Source organism: Papio anubis, chromosome 3, assembly GCF_008728515.1.
Source record: "Papio anubis isolate 15944 chromosome 3, Panubis1.0, whole genome shotgun sequence".
Taxonomy (NCBI): domain Eukaryota; kingdom Metazoa; phylum Chordata; class Mammalia; order Primates; family Cercopithecidae; genus Papio; species Papio anubis.
The window spans coordinates 36030359-36048226 of record NC_044978.1 but is presented as its reverse complement, the minus strand read 5'-3'; the positions used below and the strand labels follow the sequence as shown (position 1 = coordinate 36048226).

Below are 17868 nucleotides of genomic sequence, written 5' to 3'. Positions count from 1 at the left end.
TAGCACTTTGGGAGGCTGAATCAGGAGAATCACTTGAACCCATGAATTAGAGGTTACAGTAAGCTGTCTTCACACCACTGCACACCAGCCTGGGTGACAGAGTGAGACCCTGTCAAAAAAAAAAAGGAAAAAAAAAAACAAGAAACAGAAAAACACTAGCATCAAGAGTTTTCTAACTCATGTTCAGCATATTACTATAACTTCTCCTATAACATTCTGATTTCCTATTTACAGGTTTTTGATGGGAGTGGATCATTTTTGTCCTACATTAACACATCTGCTGACCCACTCTATGGCCCCCAAGGCCTGGCCCTAACTTCAGATGGTCATGTTGTGGTTGCAGACTCTGGAAATCACTGTTTCAAAGTCTATCGATACTTACAGTAATGGTGGGCAGCTGGATACCCGCTTTCAAGGTCTTGCACTATAAACTGGAATGGATTTCTCAGTGTGGGACCAGATTATGACTAGGATTTTTATGCCAGAAGGAATCATTGGTGAACTTTCCAAGGTTATTTCTGAATGTAACAATTTCCTTAAAAACTGCTTATCCAATTTCTGTATTTCACCTTTAGGGTTAAAAAAAAACCTCTTCTACTGAATCTATAAACTGCAGTTTTACATCTGTGAACTATGGCTTAAGGGACAGGATTTATGTAGCTAAACTAATTTTGCAAATCAGACACTTAAAAAAAAAACACTAGCATATGTAAAGGTATTTGTTAATCCTGTGAATGGTAGCTTTTGCACAGAACTTCCAAAAGCAAAACAAAAACAAAATCTATTGTAGTTATATACTTCATTTAACCTAGGTCACAAGACCCAGGGAATCTTCTAACCTCACTTTTACAGTAGGTATTACTCTTGTGACATTTTTTTGGTTATCAGCAACTACATACAAATTACTTTAGAAAAAGAAAGGCTGTCTTGCAAAATGATCCCAGCTCTGATTAGCAGGCCTCTGGAGTTCAGTACTTAAGAATCAGTGCAAATTTCTCAACCTTTCTGGGTTAGACAAAGATCCTTTTTTGTGTGTTCTTTTCACCACCTCTTTTCGGCTCACCTTGTATCAAAAACAAAGTACATCTTCAGGGAAACCTGAAATTTCTAATGCTTTGAAAAGCATATTACAAAAGTAATGCTACCTTTTGGGAAACAAACTGCCCCATTAACTCCAGATCATTGCACTGGAATGTAATCAAAAAAAGTTAGTCATGTTTTGTGTACCATGTTTTCACATGTGTCTCTCCTCTTCGACTTCATGAAAGCGAAAGCTTTACCTCCTGCAAATGTCAGCACATGTAGTAGGACACCAGTATCCTAGGACAGAGAGCCATAAGTAGCCCTTTGGAGGACTGATGGTGTCAACCAAAGGCATGTGATTGATAAATGATTTCCCCTTAGAAAGCAAGTGTTACCAAAGTTGTGTTATCTTGAAAGCATTACAGGTAAGGGCATGTTATGGTTATTTATCATTGTTTAATGAATAGTAGAGGTATCAAGGGACTATGTATACATGATTAGGGTAAGATAGAATGTATTATATATATATATATATACACACACACATATATATAGCTGAATCTTTGGTGTATTGAAATAGGCAGCACTCTGAAAGACAGAAGCTTCGTCCAGCCATTCTTCAGCACATTCCTTTACTAAGCAGTTTAAAGCCGTCCTAGTGGAGCAAGCCCTAAAGCAGATTTAATTTTTGCCATTTTTCCAGGAATGATGGTGGTGGCTGACTTTTAGTCAGAAAATGGCCTTCTGTGCTTTCAAAAAAAAAAAAAAAAGAAAAAAGAAAAAAAACCCAACAGGTCAAAAGAAAAGTTGAACTTGAGTTACATTTAATTTAAATATAAATGCATTTTGAGAAATGTTAAGAACAATTTAGTCAATCGTGCATCTGTCATTGGTACTGTAAAACAAGCTGTGGTCTATTTCCACTGTTTAATTTTCTACTCAGTTCTACCAAATAGGATGTCATGTTTGACATTTTTGATGGTGACTTGGGGTCTTCTTCACTGAAAGCACCTTAGAACTGTACTATAAGAAAACGTTTCCCCTATGTATATGAATGTGATGTTTATTGCTTATTAATTTATAATTCAGTCATTCTCTATATAGGACTTCTTAAAATTTAGAAGGGAAATCTAGCTACTTCAAATTGCCTATTAAATGTATTATGCCCAAATCAGCCTCTGAAAAAAGGTTTTTCCAGGAAGATTTACATTTAGGTTTAATCTTTTTTTTAGTTAGGTAGAGTTTTAAAAAATATTTGAGCCTGTCTGTGATAAAGCTATAAAATTCAATAACTTTTTAGAATGTTAAATGAAGACACTGTTTCCTAACATCAGTGAGATACATCTTTGAATTTAAACATTCATATTTACTGAGTACCTACAAGGTACCAAGTACTCTTTTAGGCGCTGGAAATACAGTGATAGACAAAACAGGTAAAAATCTCTGCCCACTCAGAGCTGACATTCTGGGGTGGGAATTTCATTTTGCTGTGTGCTAACATTCTTCACAAAAGACAGGCTAGACTCTTGTCTAGATTGTTTAAAATAAACTTTTTAAATTGGTTACATTAATTTTAGTTTATTTTCACAAGTAAAAGATGGCTTTCTATTTAGAGTCTTTCTGTCCCAGGCTGTTGATCTTTAAACTAGTTGATTTAAAGAGGTTTTTTACACAACATTTAAAATATATTTGTGAACTTAGAAATTAACTTACAATCTAACTAGCCATCATATCATATCCTATCAGGCTAGATATCTCAATAGTAGACTGAATACAAAGCTAATTTTTTTTATGTCAATATTGGCATAAACTGGAATGAAAGAATAATTTGATTCAGACCTGCTCCACTATGTGTTGCTAAAACACATGCTATGGGCACTCCAGGAAACACTATATTTTTTCCAAAAAATATGTGATTATATATATTAAAGTATAGATAACATTTCACACTTGGATACATATGTGCATTTACTGTATTTCTTGGTAAGCATATTTTTGGGGTAAAGTGCTGCTGATATGATACAACTAGACAAAATTTAAATGAAATTTTGTCACATTCTATGGAAAATGGTTTCTGGTAAACTGAGAAGGATATTAAAATAAGTGGCTTTTTTCTGGGCTACCATTATTGTTTGATTTCTCTTTGTCAAGTGTATAGAACCTGTCATACATTCATGATAAGTAGCACTGAAAAATTACTCATTCAAATTTCCCCTGGGCACGTAAGGCAAAATATTGCCAGTTGGGATTTCAAGGTCAGTGACGATGTATTTCCTCCCAGTACAGACCCCCCACCCCCCCTTGCTGGACATGGGGAGGCAGAGAGTCACTTGACCATCCAGAAATACATGACTATAAGTCCTTTATGACTGTATGCCATTTTTTTTAATGTTACTTAGTATTTTGATCAAACTTTAGTCTCCAGAACTAAACAAGTCCCTAAGTTTCCTTATTTTAATTTACTGTGACTAGATTTGAGGCAAATAAATACTCCAGATCCATGCAGCTAGAACACACTTGCTTCCACTACTAAATATACAGGGTATGTCCTAACACGGAGTTAACTGGAATAGCAGTACACTGCAAGTATCTATGAATCCTTAGCACTGAAGGGTTAACAGAAATGCTTTGGTAATACCTACTTAGTTAATTGGAGGAAGTAGTAAATAAACATTAGGTAATCTGCAGATTACTTCAAATGGGAAAAATCTTTTTGTAGACGCTATAGTATCCTCTCTATTCACTAGCTTCTGAAAAGGGAGGAGTATTTTTAGTTTGATAATTTAATAATTTAAAAACAAGACATCTCCAGGTAGGATAAAATTAAAGCTATTTCACGCAAACATTATCTAATTTAGCTTAAAAGCAAAAGTGGTAATACTGTTGGTTTCTGTAAATGTTGCAGGGTTTTAAACTTTATAATTACTTTAATATTTTTGATAACTAGAAATCTAGTATTGCCATAAAGGAAACTAAGTGCCCATCAAAGATTTGTTTGGTATAAATAAAGAATTATTTGTTTTGTTTTCAATGACAGTAAGCTACAAATCATGATGCTATCTTAAAAACTTTCTAAAGATGAATTGTGTGGCAGTGATTGTGTGGTCTGTTCGTGGAGAATGTATGAAAGCTATTAATATTCTAGAATAGATTAATAAATTGGCTATGTTGTTCCAATGAATGTACAGCACTTCCATTAACTTTTGAAAGCAACACAGCCTTAAACTCAATGCTTTTGCTTTATGACATGGGAATGTTCTGTCATCAATGGCGTGTATTCTTGTAATAGAATTCTTTATATCATTCTCAATTCTATAGACTTTCAAGCCTATGTATGAATATGAAGGGTTTTTTTTTTTGCTTTGTTTTCTTTTTAGATTTTGTACATTCCATCTTTATAGGTCTGTTTCATATGTTTTGTGTATAGAACACTAAGTCTTGCACTCTCTAACATTGATACTGATATATTCTCGTCATTTGTTCTTTTATGAATCCAAATGTTGACTGCCTATTTAAAGAAAAGAATGAACGCTGTGCATCAAAGTGTTTGTATGTTCGTAGCTACATACGTACCACAGTATTTTGGATGCTTTAGTCTACAATGAAACTTTCAATTAATTCTGTCTTGAAACATAGGAGAAACAAGATTCATGTGTATCTCTTTACCATGCACAAAATCTCAAATCATTATAATAAAGCTTGTTTTCTCCATTTGCAGAGTGAATATTTATTTATTTAATATTTCTCCATTTGCAAAGTGAATATTTATTTAATATATTCTCTACCTGAAGGGAAACTGAAGAACGTCCTGGAATCTGTAGAAGATAGCAACACTGCAACCAGACTATTTATACTAGTGAGGAAAACCTGAAGAAAATTTTTGCTGGCTGTGACATTAATAATCCATTAGTATTTAGGATGTATCTTAAGTAGGAATTTGGAAAATCCTGATACATATGTAGAACATGTACATTTAGAAAGTTATAGATATAGAAAAACCTGACTACCTTTTTTTTTTTTTTTGAGACAGTGTCTGGCTCTGTTGCCCAGGCTAGAGTGTAGTGGTGTGATCATGGCTTCCTGCAGCCTCGACCTCCCTGGCTCAAGCAGTCCTTCCACCTCAGCCTCCCAAGTAGCTGGGACTACAGGCACTCACCAATACGCCTGGCTAATTTTTAAAATTTTTTGTAGAGATGCGGTCACCACTTTGCCCAGGATGGTCTGAACTCCCGAGCTCAAGCAATCCCCCGCCTTGGCTTCCCAAAGTGCTGGGATTACAGGCGTGATTGTGAACAATGACGGAACACAATAAAAATTGGTTTTGTCTTCTTGAGGGTTAAAAAAAATCCAGCATAGATGGAAACTCTGAAAGAGGTTACATAAGTCAGTCTTGGAAGGAGAGATGAAACAACGGAAATTAGAAATACCTAACATGGAGCTAGGTATGGTGGCAGAGTCTGGAGTGGCAGCTACTTGGGAGGCTGAGGTGGGAGAATCACTTGAGCCCAGAAGTTTAAGACCAGCCTGGGCAACATAGTAACAGACTGTCTCTTTAAAAAAAAGATCAAAAGTGACACTGCTGACGATGAATTGTAAATATTAATATTATTGAATTCTACTTCCATTCTTCATTTGTTTTTTCTTTTACCCAAGCAGGCCACCATCACGGGCTCCTTGGAGGTTTTCAGAATCAGAGAGGGTGGGTCCCTCCATAAGCCACTTGCCCCATGTTTTAGTTCAGCATATCTGAGATTGTCCTCCAGGAGCACATTTCACATGAAGCCAGATGCATCCCTTTCCAGAGGAGAGAACAAGTTCAGTTTTGCCTAAGGAGACTGGAAGGGCAAGTGGACATCTAATGTTCTCACCCTTCTGTCTGTTTTTCACTGTTAAAGTCACTGATCAAACAAATGTCTAAGCACCTTTGGTCCACCAGCCTTTTGGCTAGGTGGATGGGATACCAGGATGAATACTGAAGCCTGTACCCTCGCAGAGCTTATAGCCTGCTTGGAGAAACAGACCAAATACTTGCAATACCATAAACTGCTTTATTCATTAGCAAGTATTTACTGAGTGTAGAATGTTCAGGTACTATGCTAGTCTCACTAGGGAATAGCAGTAAACAAAAAAAGCTGCTCTTCTCACGGTCTTTTATTTTACTGGGATGAGACAAATAAGTGAATACATATAGAGCTAGCTACATAATTTATAGAGCCTGGTGCAAAATGAAAATGCAAGGCCTCTTGTTCAAGAAGCATGAAAAAAACATTTTCCTTTCTTCTGTAGTGTCTCCACCAGTCACCGTGTTTTTTATTTGCTACTTAATGTTACACTCTCTTGGCCATAGGGATACTTGTTGAGTGAGTGTAGAGGCTCACAGGCACCTGGAGTCACACCCTGGAACTCAGACCCCCCCCCAGGCTTGTGCTAAAAGAGGGCACCAGAGCATGAGTTGTTCAGGGAATAACAAATAGTCTGATATGGCGAGACCACAGAATTTCTCAAGAAGAAATTAGTGATGAGGCACAATTATAAAGAGTATGTTACTGTGCCTGTTCTTAAGGAGTTTACATTCCAGATAGATTAGAACAATAACTATAAAACAGAGAAAATTAAAGAGCCACGGAGAAGGGTTAATAAAGTATAATAATAAAGTTTAATGGAAGTTTCAAGTTATCGCATAGTTGATGGGGACAATCCTCTTTATGCCTGTGTCCTAGCGTAAATAGGAATAGCAATCCCTTCCATTCTCAGAAGTGTCTCAGTTCGGATGATAAATTATATACTCACTAGACACCAGTCTTTCTCAACCTTTTTTCTCATTACCATCCCCATAAAGAACCTTTTTAGATGTTTTTTCCCTGTTCACAATGCCATCCCCAGTCCCATGAAATTTTAATGCTGGAGATAATACTGTACATCTGTTTATGCACCGAGAGCCACAAACCACTGGAGCACAAACCATCTAAGATCTTTTTGTCTCCCAGGAATCCGTTTTGATGTCATCCCATTGAGAATGATATCCTACACAAATGACATGATTGCATTGCCATTTCTAACTCAGAAGCTGTGTTGTGACTGACAGGTTGATAATGTTGACTATTTCTTCCTTAAAATTGTTAAATAAGCAGGAGGCCATTGGCTTGAGGCTGTCTCCATACTTTGAGTTCCTACCTAAGGAATTGTAAGGAACTGCAACCTAACTTGGTACACAAACAAACTGAAAACCAGGCATGAAGTATAACAAACCCCCAATTCTCAGCCAATCACAAGTAGCTGAGCTTCAGCCCGCACAAATAATTCAAACAAGGAGCTGTAATCAGTCAAGCTATTTCTGTAACTCACTTCCCTTTTCTGTCTATAAAAACTTCCTGTTGGCTAGGCATGGCTCACACCTGTAATCCCAATACTTTGGGAGGCTAAGGCAGGAGGATTGCTTGAATCCAGGAGTTCTAGACCAGCCTAGGCAACATAGGGAGACACCATCTCTACAGAAAATTAAAAAAAAAAAATTAGCCAGGCATAGTTATGCACATCTGTAGTCCCAACTACTTGGGAGGGCAAGGCAGGAGAATCCCTTGAGCCCTGGAGTTCTAGATTGCAGTGAACCATGATTGTGCCACTGTGCTCCAGCCTGGGTGACAGAGTGAAACCCTGTCTCAAAAAAACAAAACAAACAACAACAAAACCTCCCTGGCCAAGTTGCAGAGTGGAACTCATTTAATTTGTCTAAAGTTTTTCTCTTAAAATTTTCTCCTCTCTTGGTTTTGCATTCTCCAACTTGTTTTCCTACATTGTAGACTTTTTCCTCAGTCTCTTCCAAGTGACTTGACTTTGTTTTCCTATTTCCTTTATAAGCTCCTTCTGCCAGGCATGGTGGCTCACACCTGTATTCCTAGCACTTTGGGAGGCCAAGGCGGGTGGGTCGCCTGAGGTCAGGAGATCGAGACCAGCCTGGCCAACATGGTAAAACCCCATCTCTACCGAAAATACAAAAATCAGCTGAGCGTGGTAGCAGGTGCCTATAATCCCAGCTACTCAGGAGGCTGAGGCAGGAGAATCGCTTGAACCTGGGGGTCGGAGGTTGCAGTGAGCCAAGATTATACCACTTCACTCCAGGCTGGGCAAAAGAGCGAAACTCCAACTCTAAATAAATAAGCTGCTACTATAAGCCATACTTTTCAGAATGTCAAGGAAGGGGCATCAGAAGGTTATCTGAAATTTGAGATATTTGTACTGAAAAGGCAAAGGAATGAGAGGCAGTAGAATGTGTCTCCTTTCCTTGGTGGTGGTCATTCCCAGGTTTGGTTGATCAAGACTGCAGTGCACACCAGGAATCTCAGAGAACTGTCACAGCAGCTCTCAGTGACACTTAGGATACAGATGCAGCTTAAGTGACCAATGCTTTTTTATATCCATTTAGCACTCATTTTTCCCAAGATAAGACCTGTTTGGGTCAATTTGTTACTGTCCCAGGGCAGGCTTTTGCATTGTGTCGCTTCAGAGGCAGGGGCTAAGGAAAACCTGGGACTGTAACATCAGTACTGCACAAAGCCATCTTCCGTATACAGCATAAGCACTATTCTATAAAATTGCCAGCAAGCCTCTGTTTCCTTGCAATCAGCTACTTTTCTGCTGATTCTGCCCATTGCTCCCTTGCAACGTATTTTCATACTTTCTCTAAGGATTCTGCCTTTCTTTACCTACAACTGTCTTGGTAAGTTTTTTTACCCCAGCGCCACTGGCCTCAGATAGTCACCACTCACCTGCAACAAGCCTGAGAGCCAATTAAGACAAGGCTTTCCCCAAATAGCACAAATTTATATACTATTACTGTAGTTACTTAATGTACTCATTTATCATTTTAAAATTACCTTATGTATCATCAATTACATGGTATAGCTCTTACAGGAAAAACCAAATTAATGGAACTCTGCAATTCAATGTAGCCCTTCCTCTGCCTCCAGCAGAAGCAACAGGGGCCATAAATTCTGATTTTAGATGCTATTCTTAACAGTATCTACACGACTTACTATAGTGTGTGTGTCCGTGTGTGTGTGTGTGATAGAGTCTCACTCTGTCGCCCAGGCTGGAGTGCAGTGGTGCGGTCTTGGCTCACTGCATTCTCTGCCTCCTGGTTGCAGTGAGCGATTCTCCTGCCTCAGTCTCCCGAGTAGCTGGGATTACAGGCGCCCGCCACCATGCCTGGCTAATTTTTGTATTTTTATTACAGATGGGATTTCACCATGTTGGCCAGGCTGGTCTCAAACTCCTGACCTCAAGTGATCCGCCCGCCTCTGCCTCCCAAAGTGCTGGGATTACAGGTGTGAGCCACTGCGCCGGGCCGTCCTTCTTACACCTAAAACTGGTTCAAAACACCATATAATAATTTTGAAAATAATTGAATTCTCAGTGAAATGTTTTCAGCACTTTCAGGGGCCTGAGTTTTTGCTCTGAATCTGCATCTATTCTCAAGCCATGAAGTAGCGTATTTTTGACCATTTTGATTCGAAATTCATTCCGTTGTTTCCTTCTTTTTTAAAACCTAAGGGAAAAACAGACATATACAGGATTTGAAAAGCTGGAAAGCAGTGGGTAGCGGCTGCGGGAGAAGATGAGAGGTCAGATTAGAAGACAGATTAGAAGAAAGGAATCTAGTCAGCCCCAGACAAGACAAATCCGCAAGGATGGAGGAAGCGTTTACTTACTTCCTCAGCAGCCTAAAACGCCTTTATTTTTTAAATCCAAACTTAGGCCAGATTTCTGCGGCGCCAAGAAAACGCAGTAAAGGCAAAGGCAAGATGTCCTTTAAAAAAAAAAAAAAAGTCACATTCACAGAATACCGAGGAGACGGAGGCAGCTCTGTAATCGGTCGGGTGAGACGCGGACAAGCTCCCCCAGCCCCGGCCCCAGACCCGCGCCCCTTCCCCCGCCGGCTGTTCTGATGGACCGCTAGGGGTCGCTGCGGGCCGCGCGTCCGAGGACCGGCCTCCTCCCCCACCTTCTCGGTCTCGCTGCTCCGCCCCCGCGGTGTCGGCGGCGCCAAAATCAAACGCGCCCTGGTCTTCCCCGCCCCTCGCCCCTCGCCCAACGCGCAGGCCCAGCCAGCGGGAAGCCCCGGCGCCCGCGCCATGGTAAGGACTGAGGCTATGGTCCCGCGTCTTCTTCCTCCCTAGTGTGTGGGCTTCGCCGCCCCTCGTTGGCGTGTGGATCCCGGCCTGGCGTTGACCGCCATGCCGGGCCGCGGGAGCGGTCGCCCGGCTCTCGGCCTCCCAGTGGAGAGGCCAGGCCCGGCCCTGCCCGGCCCCGCCGCGGCCATTCCGCCCTCTGCGTCGTTCCCCGCCGCTCCCGTCCGGAGTTCCGAGGCGGGGGGGCGTCCGCGGCCTTCCGGCTGGCTGCACCCGGCGTCTGTCCCCAGGGCCCATTCGGGCGGGTTAAGTTAGAACGCGGGAAGCGTTCGCGAACGTGACTCGAGAACCTCACCAACCCCGATTTATCTAAAAGACCACGAATCCCTTGAGAGCCTGGGCTCCCTACGTCTCCAGCCTCGGCCACGCGTGGTGTAGCCCCCCATTAAGAACGGGGAGAGAAAGCGCAAGTGGGCGGGAGGGACTGCGGGAAGCGAACGTCTTGATCCCAAAGCGCCCTCCTGGTTTGTCACCATTGAGTGGTTTTCTGTATTGTAATACGTAGAGCACATTCCAGAACTTCTCAGTTTCGAGTTACCTAACGGATCTTCACTTTGTGCCAGTTAGTCGATTTCTGTGAAAATGCCCCGGTTTCTGCCAAAGGGCAGGAGTCGCTGCTCCTGTGCCGGGCGCTGCTGGTTGTGTAGGGCGCTGATGCTTTTTAAAGGACCCTCTGCACTGAATAAGGCTTCCTCGCCTGTCATGATCGGTTAAGTCCTGGTAAGATTCCAGATCGGCTTTGTGAGCTTAAGGTCTTTCTGCCTATCAAATCATTTTCATAAACCTTCAAAGTTTCATGCCGTTTTTTCTGCTTCAGTTGGCGAAGAATCAACATCTAGTTAAATGGATCTAAGATTTTAATATCTTCATTTACTTAAGTGGCCGTTAAATGTTGCCGAGCTAAAGGGGGCGGGCTGGGACACCAGGATCTAGTTCTATGCTATTTATTTGAAGATACTTGTCCAGATGTAGTTATAAATGATAACGGCTTCTTTGTGGTTAAACTAACAACCCAGCCACCTGGGCGTAAAGTGCTCTAAGAAGCCAAACAGGACTACAGTTAAAACTGTTAGCAGTGCCCTTCAGTGTTACCAATTTTCTCTGCAGGGTTGCTGACCTCGTATAACTGACTTGGAGAACTGTGCAGCTCAAACGCGCTTTGTCCTTTTACCTAATCTCTCTCTCTTTATACATGAATCACCTTCTAATACTAAATGTGTTAACTCTTCAGAAGCTTACCTCTGATAATAGAGAATCCTTTTAAAAAATTAAAACTTTTGATAAGATGTGGACTTCCTATTTTTTAATATGTGATCAGGAAATAAGTTTAGTGTTGGTCAAAGGTAAACTTTTGATTGATTATGAATTAGAAACTTTTCATTTGGTTAGGCAGCCTAAGTAAATAGAGTTCAGGCAATTTTTGAAATTGGAGAAGTGCAGTGCTGAACTCTGAGAGCAGCAGTGACATCTACTTAATAATTCTTCATAATTTTATTGTAATTGATGAGTAGGGCTGGCTGTAGGAATTCCATAACTTCTAATGAGAAGGTTCCTCAGATAACATGATTTTTAAAGTGGTTTAAAATACTTCCAGAAAGCTTCACAGTCCTTGAGTCAGATTTTGAGTCTCCTGACTTACTACTAATTTGAATGCATCGCCAACTTACACTATCAGGTTTTTCCTAGTCTTAATTAAATATTAAATACATCCTCATTGATTTTTTTTGAGAAGTTTCTAAATATGAGTATTAATATGGCATCTTTTTACATTAGTTATTTTAATTCTGGGTATGATACTCCTACTGTGGTTAATAATGGAAATTATTTCTAGTCATAAAAAAGACTGATGAATAAATCAGGCTGAAAACAATGGAAATGGATGATAGAGCTCATCCACATTTCCTGAGTAACTTCCATAGCTGCTGAGCTGAGTGTTGAGAGCTTTCCTAAAACTTTCCTAAAATCAGGACACTAGATTCTCCTCATTGCCTGCCTCTGGGGGGCAGATTCTTGTGCAGTGCAAGGAGCTGTTTAGAATATCAAAATGTTAGGATCTTTCCTAACACTTCGGGATCTGCTTTCTGCTAATGCAGCCACAGACTGAAGTTCTTAAGGGATTCCCACTGCCCTGTAGCGCCCTTGACATGGCCTTCAGATTCTGGGCTGACAAAAGTAGGGTTCTCAACCCTGCCACAATTAAAAAATATGTTGGAGAGGATTTTAAAAATATATTGGAGGATTTTAAAAATATGTTGCCCAGGTCCCATTCCAGAGATTTTGATTCCATTCATTCGACGTGAGCCTGGGCATCAGTATTTTTAAAAAACTCCTGAGCTGATTCTAATGTATGGCAGTTTAGGACCTGTTGGACTAGAAAAATATGTTGAAGGAGTCTTCTAACTGTTACGAATTTCATGCTTGATTTATCAGATACTGCAGAGGCAAGAATGAAGGCAGGCAGATAGAGCAGTCCCGGACCCTGGCTCTCAGCCCTAGGTTTAGTGAGCAGGTCTGTATGGGTTCCTGGAGTTTGCCTACCTGAGATTTCTCTGATTTATCTCTCCAAGCCAGGCAATACGTGGTGTCACTGAATTCACTATGATTAATTCACCCGTTATATCTATGGGAGTATGGTAGGTGTTGGAGGACTTAGGAGCCTGAGCAGCCTCAAATTTTAGAGTTGGGGGCTTTAGATACATGGTCCTAAAATTAAAAGCTTTATGTCTCCCCTTTCTAACTTGGCACTAAGCCCTGGAAAGGCAAAGGCAGTTCATGTTCTGAAGAAGTTTTTCAGTGTGCTGGGAGAGACAAGTAAACATCTTTTCAATGTAGTAAGTGATTTGACGAAGGTGTGTTCTGGGAATACATGCTTAGCCTGTGAACTCAGGGAAGTTCTGGAGGGATAGCGCCTAAATTAAGCCTTGGGAGATGTTTTGGAGTTTTGAGTAGGTGAGAGGTGAGGGTGTTCTAGGTGGAGGAACAACATTTTTTTTAAGGACGGAAATGAGAGCATTCTTTGAGTAGATAATTGCAAGTAGTTTTTGTGTTACAACTCAAGTAGCTTAGGTTTCCATTCTGTTAATGGCAAAATTTGAGGTGGGGTGTGGTGGAAGAGGCTGTAAAAGGTAGCCTGGGGTTAGGTGATAAAGGGCTTTGTATATCATACTGGGGTACTCAGATACGCCTGGATGTCTGGGAGCCACTGGAGGGTTTTGAGCAAGGGAGGGACATGGTCATATTTATGTTTTCCCAGCACAGAATGTGAACATGGAGGGTGAGTCAAAGTGTGGTTAGGGGACTGGAGATATATTGCAGGAGACAGATGATGAAGGCCTGAATGAGGCAGTGGTAGTAGAGATAGAACAGACAGGACAGATAAGAGAAGTAATTAAATGCTGAAACTGGCAGAACTTGGTGATTGGTTGGATGTGAGATAAGAGAGGTGAAGGTACCTAGGATGACTGTCAGGCCTCTGGCTTGGGTCACGAGGTAGTATCTGAGACTCAAGGTCTAGAATAGCAAGTTTGTGGGGAGTAGGTATGAGAGAGGAAGAGTTGAGTTTAGACAGAGTTGAATTTTGTCCAGCAGGCGGGTAGATGCATGAGACTGAAGCTCAGGAGCACACCCAGGGGTGAATGTAAAGATATGAGATCTCAGCGTGAGTGTTAATTAAAACCATGAAAGCAGATGAGATCAAAGATAAGATATTAGGAGATGGGGTCAGTAGCCAAACCCTGCAGCAAAACAGTGTTTGAGAGTGGACTGAGGAAGAAGAGAAAAATATAAACTTTAAGCTATTTGTTTACCCATATTACTCATCAAGAAATACCTGATCATTTTTTTCCTGTGGGAATGAGTTAGTGCACCGGTTTTGTTTTGTTTTGTTTTTTTGGGGGGGGGGGGTTTTTTTTGTTTCGTTTTGTTTTGAGACAGTGTTTTGCTTTGTTGCCCAGGCTGGTCTCAAACTCCTGGCCTCAAGTGATCCTCCAGCCTAAGCCTCCCAAAGTGCTGGGATTACAGGTGTGAGCCACCGCCCAGCCAAGTTAGTGGGTTTCTAGGTTTTACAAGAATTAAGACTCGCTCACTCTAGTGTGTAGCCAGAATGGCAATTCCAAATCATTGTCTTCACTTATGTAAACTCACATTTTCTGATGATGTTTTTGGTTGGATGGGGCAGTCTTTAACTGTGGTTTTATGTCTGCTGTTTAAGCAAACAATTTATATTCCTTTATAATCCCCTACAATGTTTGAGAAGGATGCAGATCACATAAGAAATATTAGTGTGGAATTTTTTATTAGAGAACTGGAGGTGATAGTGCTCACTCTTTTTTTTTCCTGTAAACCTTTGGGTTGGAGGAAATTTGGCTCCTTTCTCTTCTAACTTGGGATTTAGCTTTATATATTCTATATACAACATCCTGTAAAATTTATTATTAACATATATTTCAGCTACATATTGTCTTAATTTCAAATTGGCTAAAGGGTATTACAGAAGAATAACCTGAGTAGGCTTCCATTTTCTACTTGGATAGGTCTTTCCTCCTTCCCTCTTGTCGTCCACATTGCTGCTATAATTAACTTACTAAAATGCAACTCTAATCTTGCCACTAGTCTGCTTTAGAAATTACTCAGCAGCTCCTCATTGTCTAGAATGAAGTCCACTCTCAGCTGGACAGTCAGCTTTTCATAACCTGACCCCACACCTTTCTCATCCCATCTGCCACTCCCCATACATATTTCATACAATAATTATCCCCCACGGCTTATCCTTCTGGAGAATTCCATGTACTTCCATAACATTGTGCCTGTGTGTGGTCTCCCCAAGATGTGCTTCTCACCATTTCTCAATTTGCCAAAATCCTTTTAATCTCTGTCCTTCTTAGGTAACCCTTCTTCCTCTGCATAGTGGAATTCATTCTGTTCTGGGTATTTATGTAGCAATTGGCACATGTAGCTGTTCATTAGCTATAAATAATTACATATATCTATTTTCTGGAGAGATTGTAAGCCTTTGGAAGGTCAATACAGTGGCTTATCATTGGTTCACTTTATAAATACTGAATTTCTACTAAATGCCAGGCTCTATCTCAATTTATAGTTACTACCTTGGCAGCACCTAGCACAGTGGTTGGCAGATAGTAATTAAAATGAGTCTTTAGGTCTGACTTTGAGAGCATCAGACCTGTTGGTATCAGATAAGACCATGCATAAAATTTCAAATAATGTTGCAAATCTAGCTGTTTTCAAAATGTGTTTAAAAGCATTGTTTACTTTTTAATTTTTGTGCTTTAGTCAAAGAAAAAAGGACTGAGTGCAGAAGAAAAGAGAACTCGCATGATGGAAATATTTTTTGAAACAGTAAGTCATTTTCTTTAACACATAATTTTGTGTAATTTTCATCTTAAGTATATGTCATCCAATGTTAACTGCTCTTCTTTGTAAGACATCAATACTGATCAATTTCTTGAAGAATGGGTAAGATTCTGCAAATATTTGTGGCTCCTGTGAGTTATGGAGTTGAAAAAAACATATCCCACTATTGGTAGAGTCTCTTTCACCCAAGCAGTGCTGTATACTGGCACCAGAATCTTCTGATGCATATATTTGATTGTCTCCCCTTTCTGCCTGAAAAATAATAATGACGAAAGCCCACATCTCCTGAGTGCTGCCTAGGTGCCAACCAGTCCTGGATCTCAAACAATAGAAGCCATAGTTCCAGGATTCAAACCAGGAAGAATCATTTGATTTCAGAGGGAGTACCAAATACTGTCTTTGGATTTTAAGTCTGTCTAATGTGTAACACATAGTTGATGGTACACAGGCCTCCTTAATTTATTCCAGATATTTGTACCTGCCACCAACAGGAAATATGTTTAAAGTTTCATCTCCTAAGTGACAGAGCCAGAGTTCAAACCCAGGTACCTGGCTCTAGAGCCTCCTGTCTCATGGCTTTACCCTGTTACTGGAAAGCTTTTCTTTGTCTTCAGGTTAAAGGCCACATAAATCTTTCACCTACAACAACACTAACTTCAAGCCATATGATATGGCTTGGCAGGACCTGCATAGCCTCGTTGGCTATTTTCATCATATACAAATGTGAAGATGGGAAAAAGTGGTAAAATTGAATATTAACGTGATAAAATCCCTTTTCACTTTAAGGCAGATTCTTAGTAAAAAAAAAAAAGAAAAGCAAAATACACTGGGGATTTGCCCACTAAGTATAATCTTATTCTTAAAAGTCATTGGCAGTTCAGAACAGGATATCATATTATGATGATGATGATATGGTTAGGAAGATAAATTGGTGAAGTCTCTATATGAAAATTACGGCAATTATTCTGCTGAGTTGAAATATTTTTCCTATGGTCTCAGCAAGAAAAGTAGGTTTAATTCCTGCAAGACAGTAGAAAGCTGAGGAGAGTGTTGGGGAAATTATTTTGTCATTTTACAATATTGTTAATTATCTCAAATATAAAAAGTGACAGTTTCTAACTGAAAAATTTTAAACCTTGTCCTCAGTAACACCAAAACATGAAAAACTCTGAGGATCAGCAGTTTAAGGAAGTTAGTCATTAGTGAGGTTTTCCATAAAGCTGGGAATTAATTGTACTGATTGATTCATTTCATATATTCCTGTTTCTTTTTTTCATTATAGCCTAATCAGTTCCTGCTCATTTATTTAGTCTATCAGTTTTTTGATGGAATTGAAAAGTATAAGAGATTTGGCAAAGGTAATGGAGGCCATTTAATTTGTTCTCTCCTGAATGGGATATGGTATATCCAGGATCCAGACTGATGTCAAAAGTAGATAAATATTCGATTTGCTTCAACATCTCAAAGCAAATCAACAATAATGGTGCAGAGTGAAAAGCATGGATTCTGGAATTCAGATTCAGGAATCTGGATTCTAATTTCATTGTTGCAATTGGCAAGTAAAAATTCCAACAAAATCAAATATGGCTACTCAAGGATTTGTTACAGAATTTGACTTTCTTTAGATGTCAATAGCAGCCCCCTTTTCAAGACTAATGTCATGGGAAAATGCTTATAATTTAATGTTAAGTAGAAAATGTAAAATATAAAAAACAATGCATGATGACAAATATTAACAATGGTAAGATACAGGTGGATTTTGTTTTACACTCTTTGTTACCTACAGTGAACAAATACTACCTTTTTAATCAAATTAGAAAATCAACTAATGAAGCAGCACATACTATATTGCCTCTAATCATAAGTGGGCTGTCTGCAAGGTTTTGGAAATCTTTTAAAAACATAGTCATTGGTAATAATGACAACTCAGAGAGAGAGTAAGAACCGTCAGGGACTATTTGAGGCACAAAATAGGCCACCAATAAATGTGTTGAGCTTTTTAAAAAATTACTTCAGCAAACAAATGAGTAGCTTTCCATTGGCACACAGATCTCTGGAATGGCCATGCATATGCCCAGATAATTAAAATAAATATATAAATGGAGAAAAAGAGGCATAGACATGATCATGTATGGATGGATATATACGTGCGTGTATGTGTGTTTTGGAGCTGCTAATGTAATAAATTATTTGCCTGTTGCACTTAGGAAGAACATGAGAACAGTGTAGCTCAATAATTGAAAGTTTGCATCTGGAACCTGTTTAACTCAATAGCTTTGTGACC

At 39.8% G+C, this 17868-nt stretch overlaps 2 protein-coding genes across 12 annotated transcripts in view; both read left to right on the top strand.

Annotated features, from left to right (window-relative positions):
- Window positions 1–4734, top strand: part of TRIM2 (tripartite motif containing 2) — a 186050-nt gene extending 181316 nt beyond the window's left edge. For all 10 annotated transcript variants that reach the window (XM_031664217.1, XM_003899275.4, XM_009207709.3 and 7 more), the window contains one exon: window positions 235–4734. In XM_031664217.1, coding sequence (XP_031520077.1) covers window positions 235–387 — 153 coding nt within the window. In that variant the 3' untranslated portion in view covers window positions 388–4734. The remainder of the gene's footprint in view (window positions 1–234) is intronic.
- A 6049-nt stretch (window positions 4735–10783) lies between these two features.
- The window catches only part of MND1 (meiotic nuclear divisions 1), a 73188-nt gene continuing 66103 nt past the window's right edge, over window positions 10784–17868 (top strand). Inside the window, exons 1-2 of one of the 2 annotated variants that reach the window (XM_009207723.3) lie at window positions 10784–10931; window positions 15504–15569. In XM_009207723.3, the coding sequence (XP_009205987.1) occupies window positions 15546–15569 (24 nt within the window). In that variant the 5' untranslated portion in view covers window positions 10784–10931; window positions 15504–15545. Of the gene's footprint in view, window positions 10964–15503; window positions 15570–17868 lie in introns of both variants that reach the window. The other variant, XM_021938875.2, reaches the window with a different exon arrangement.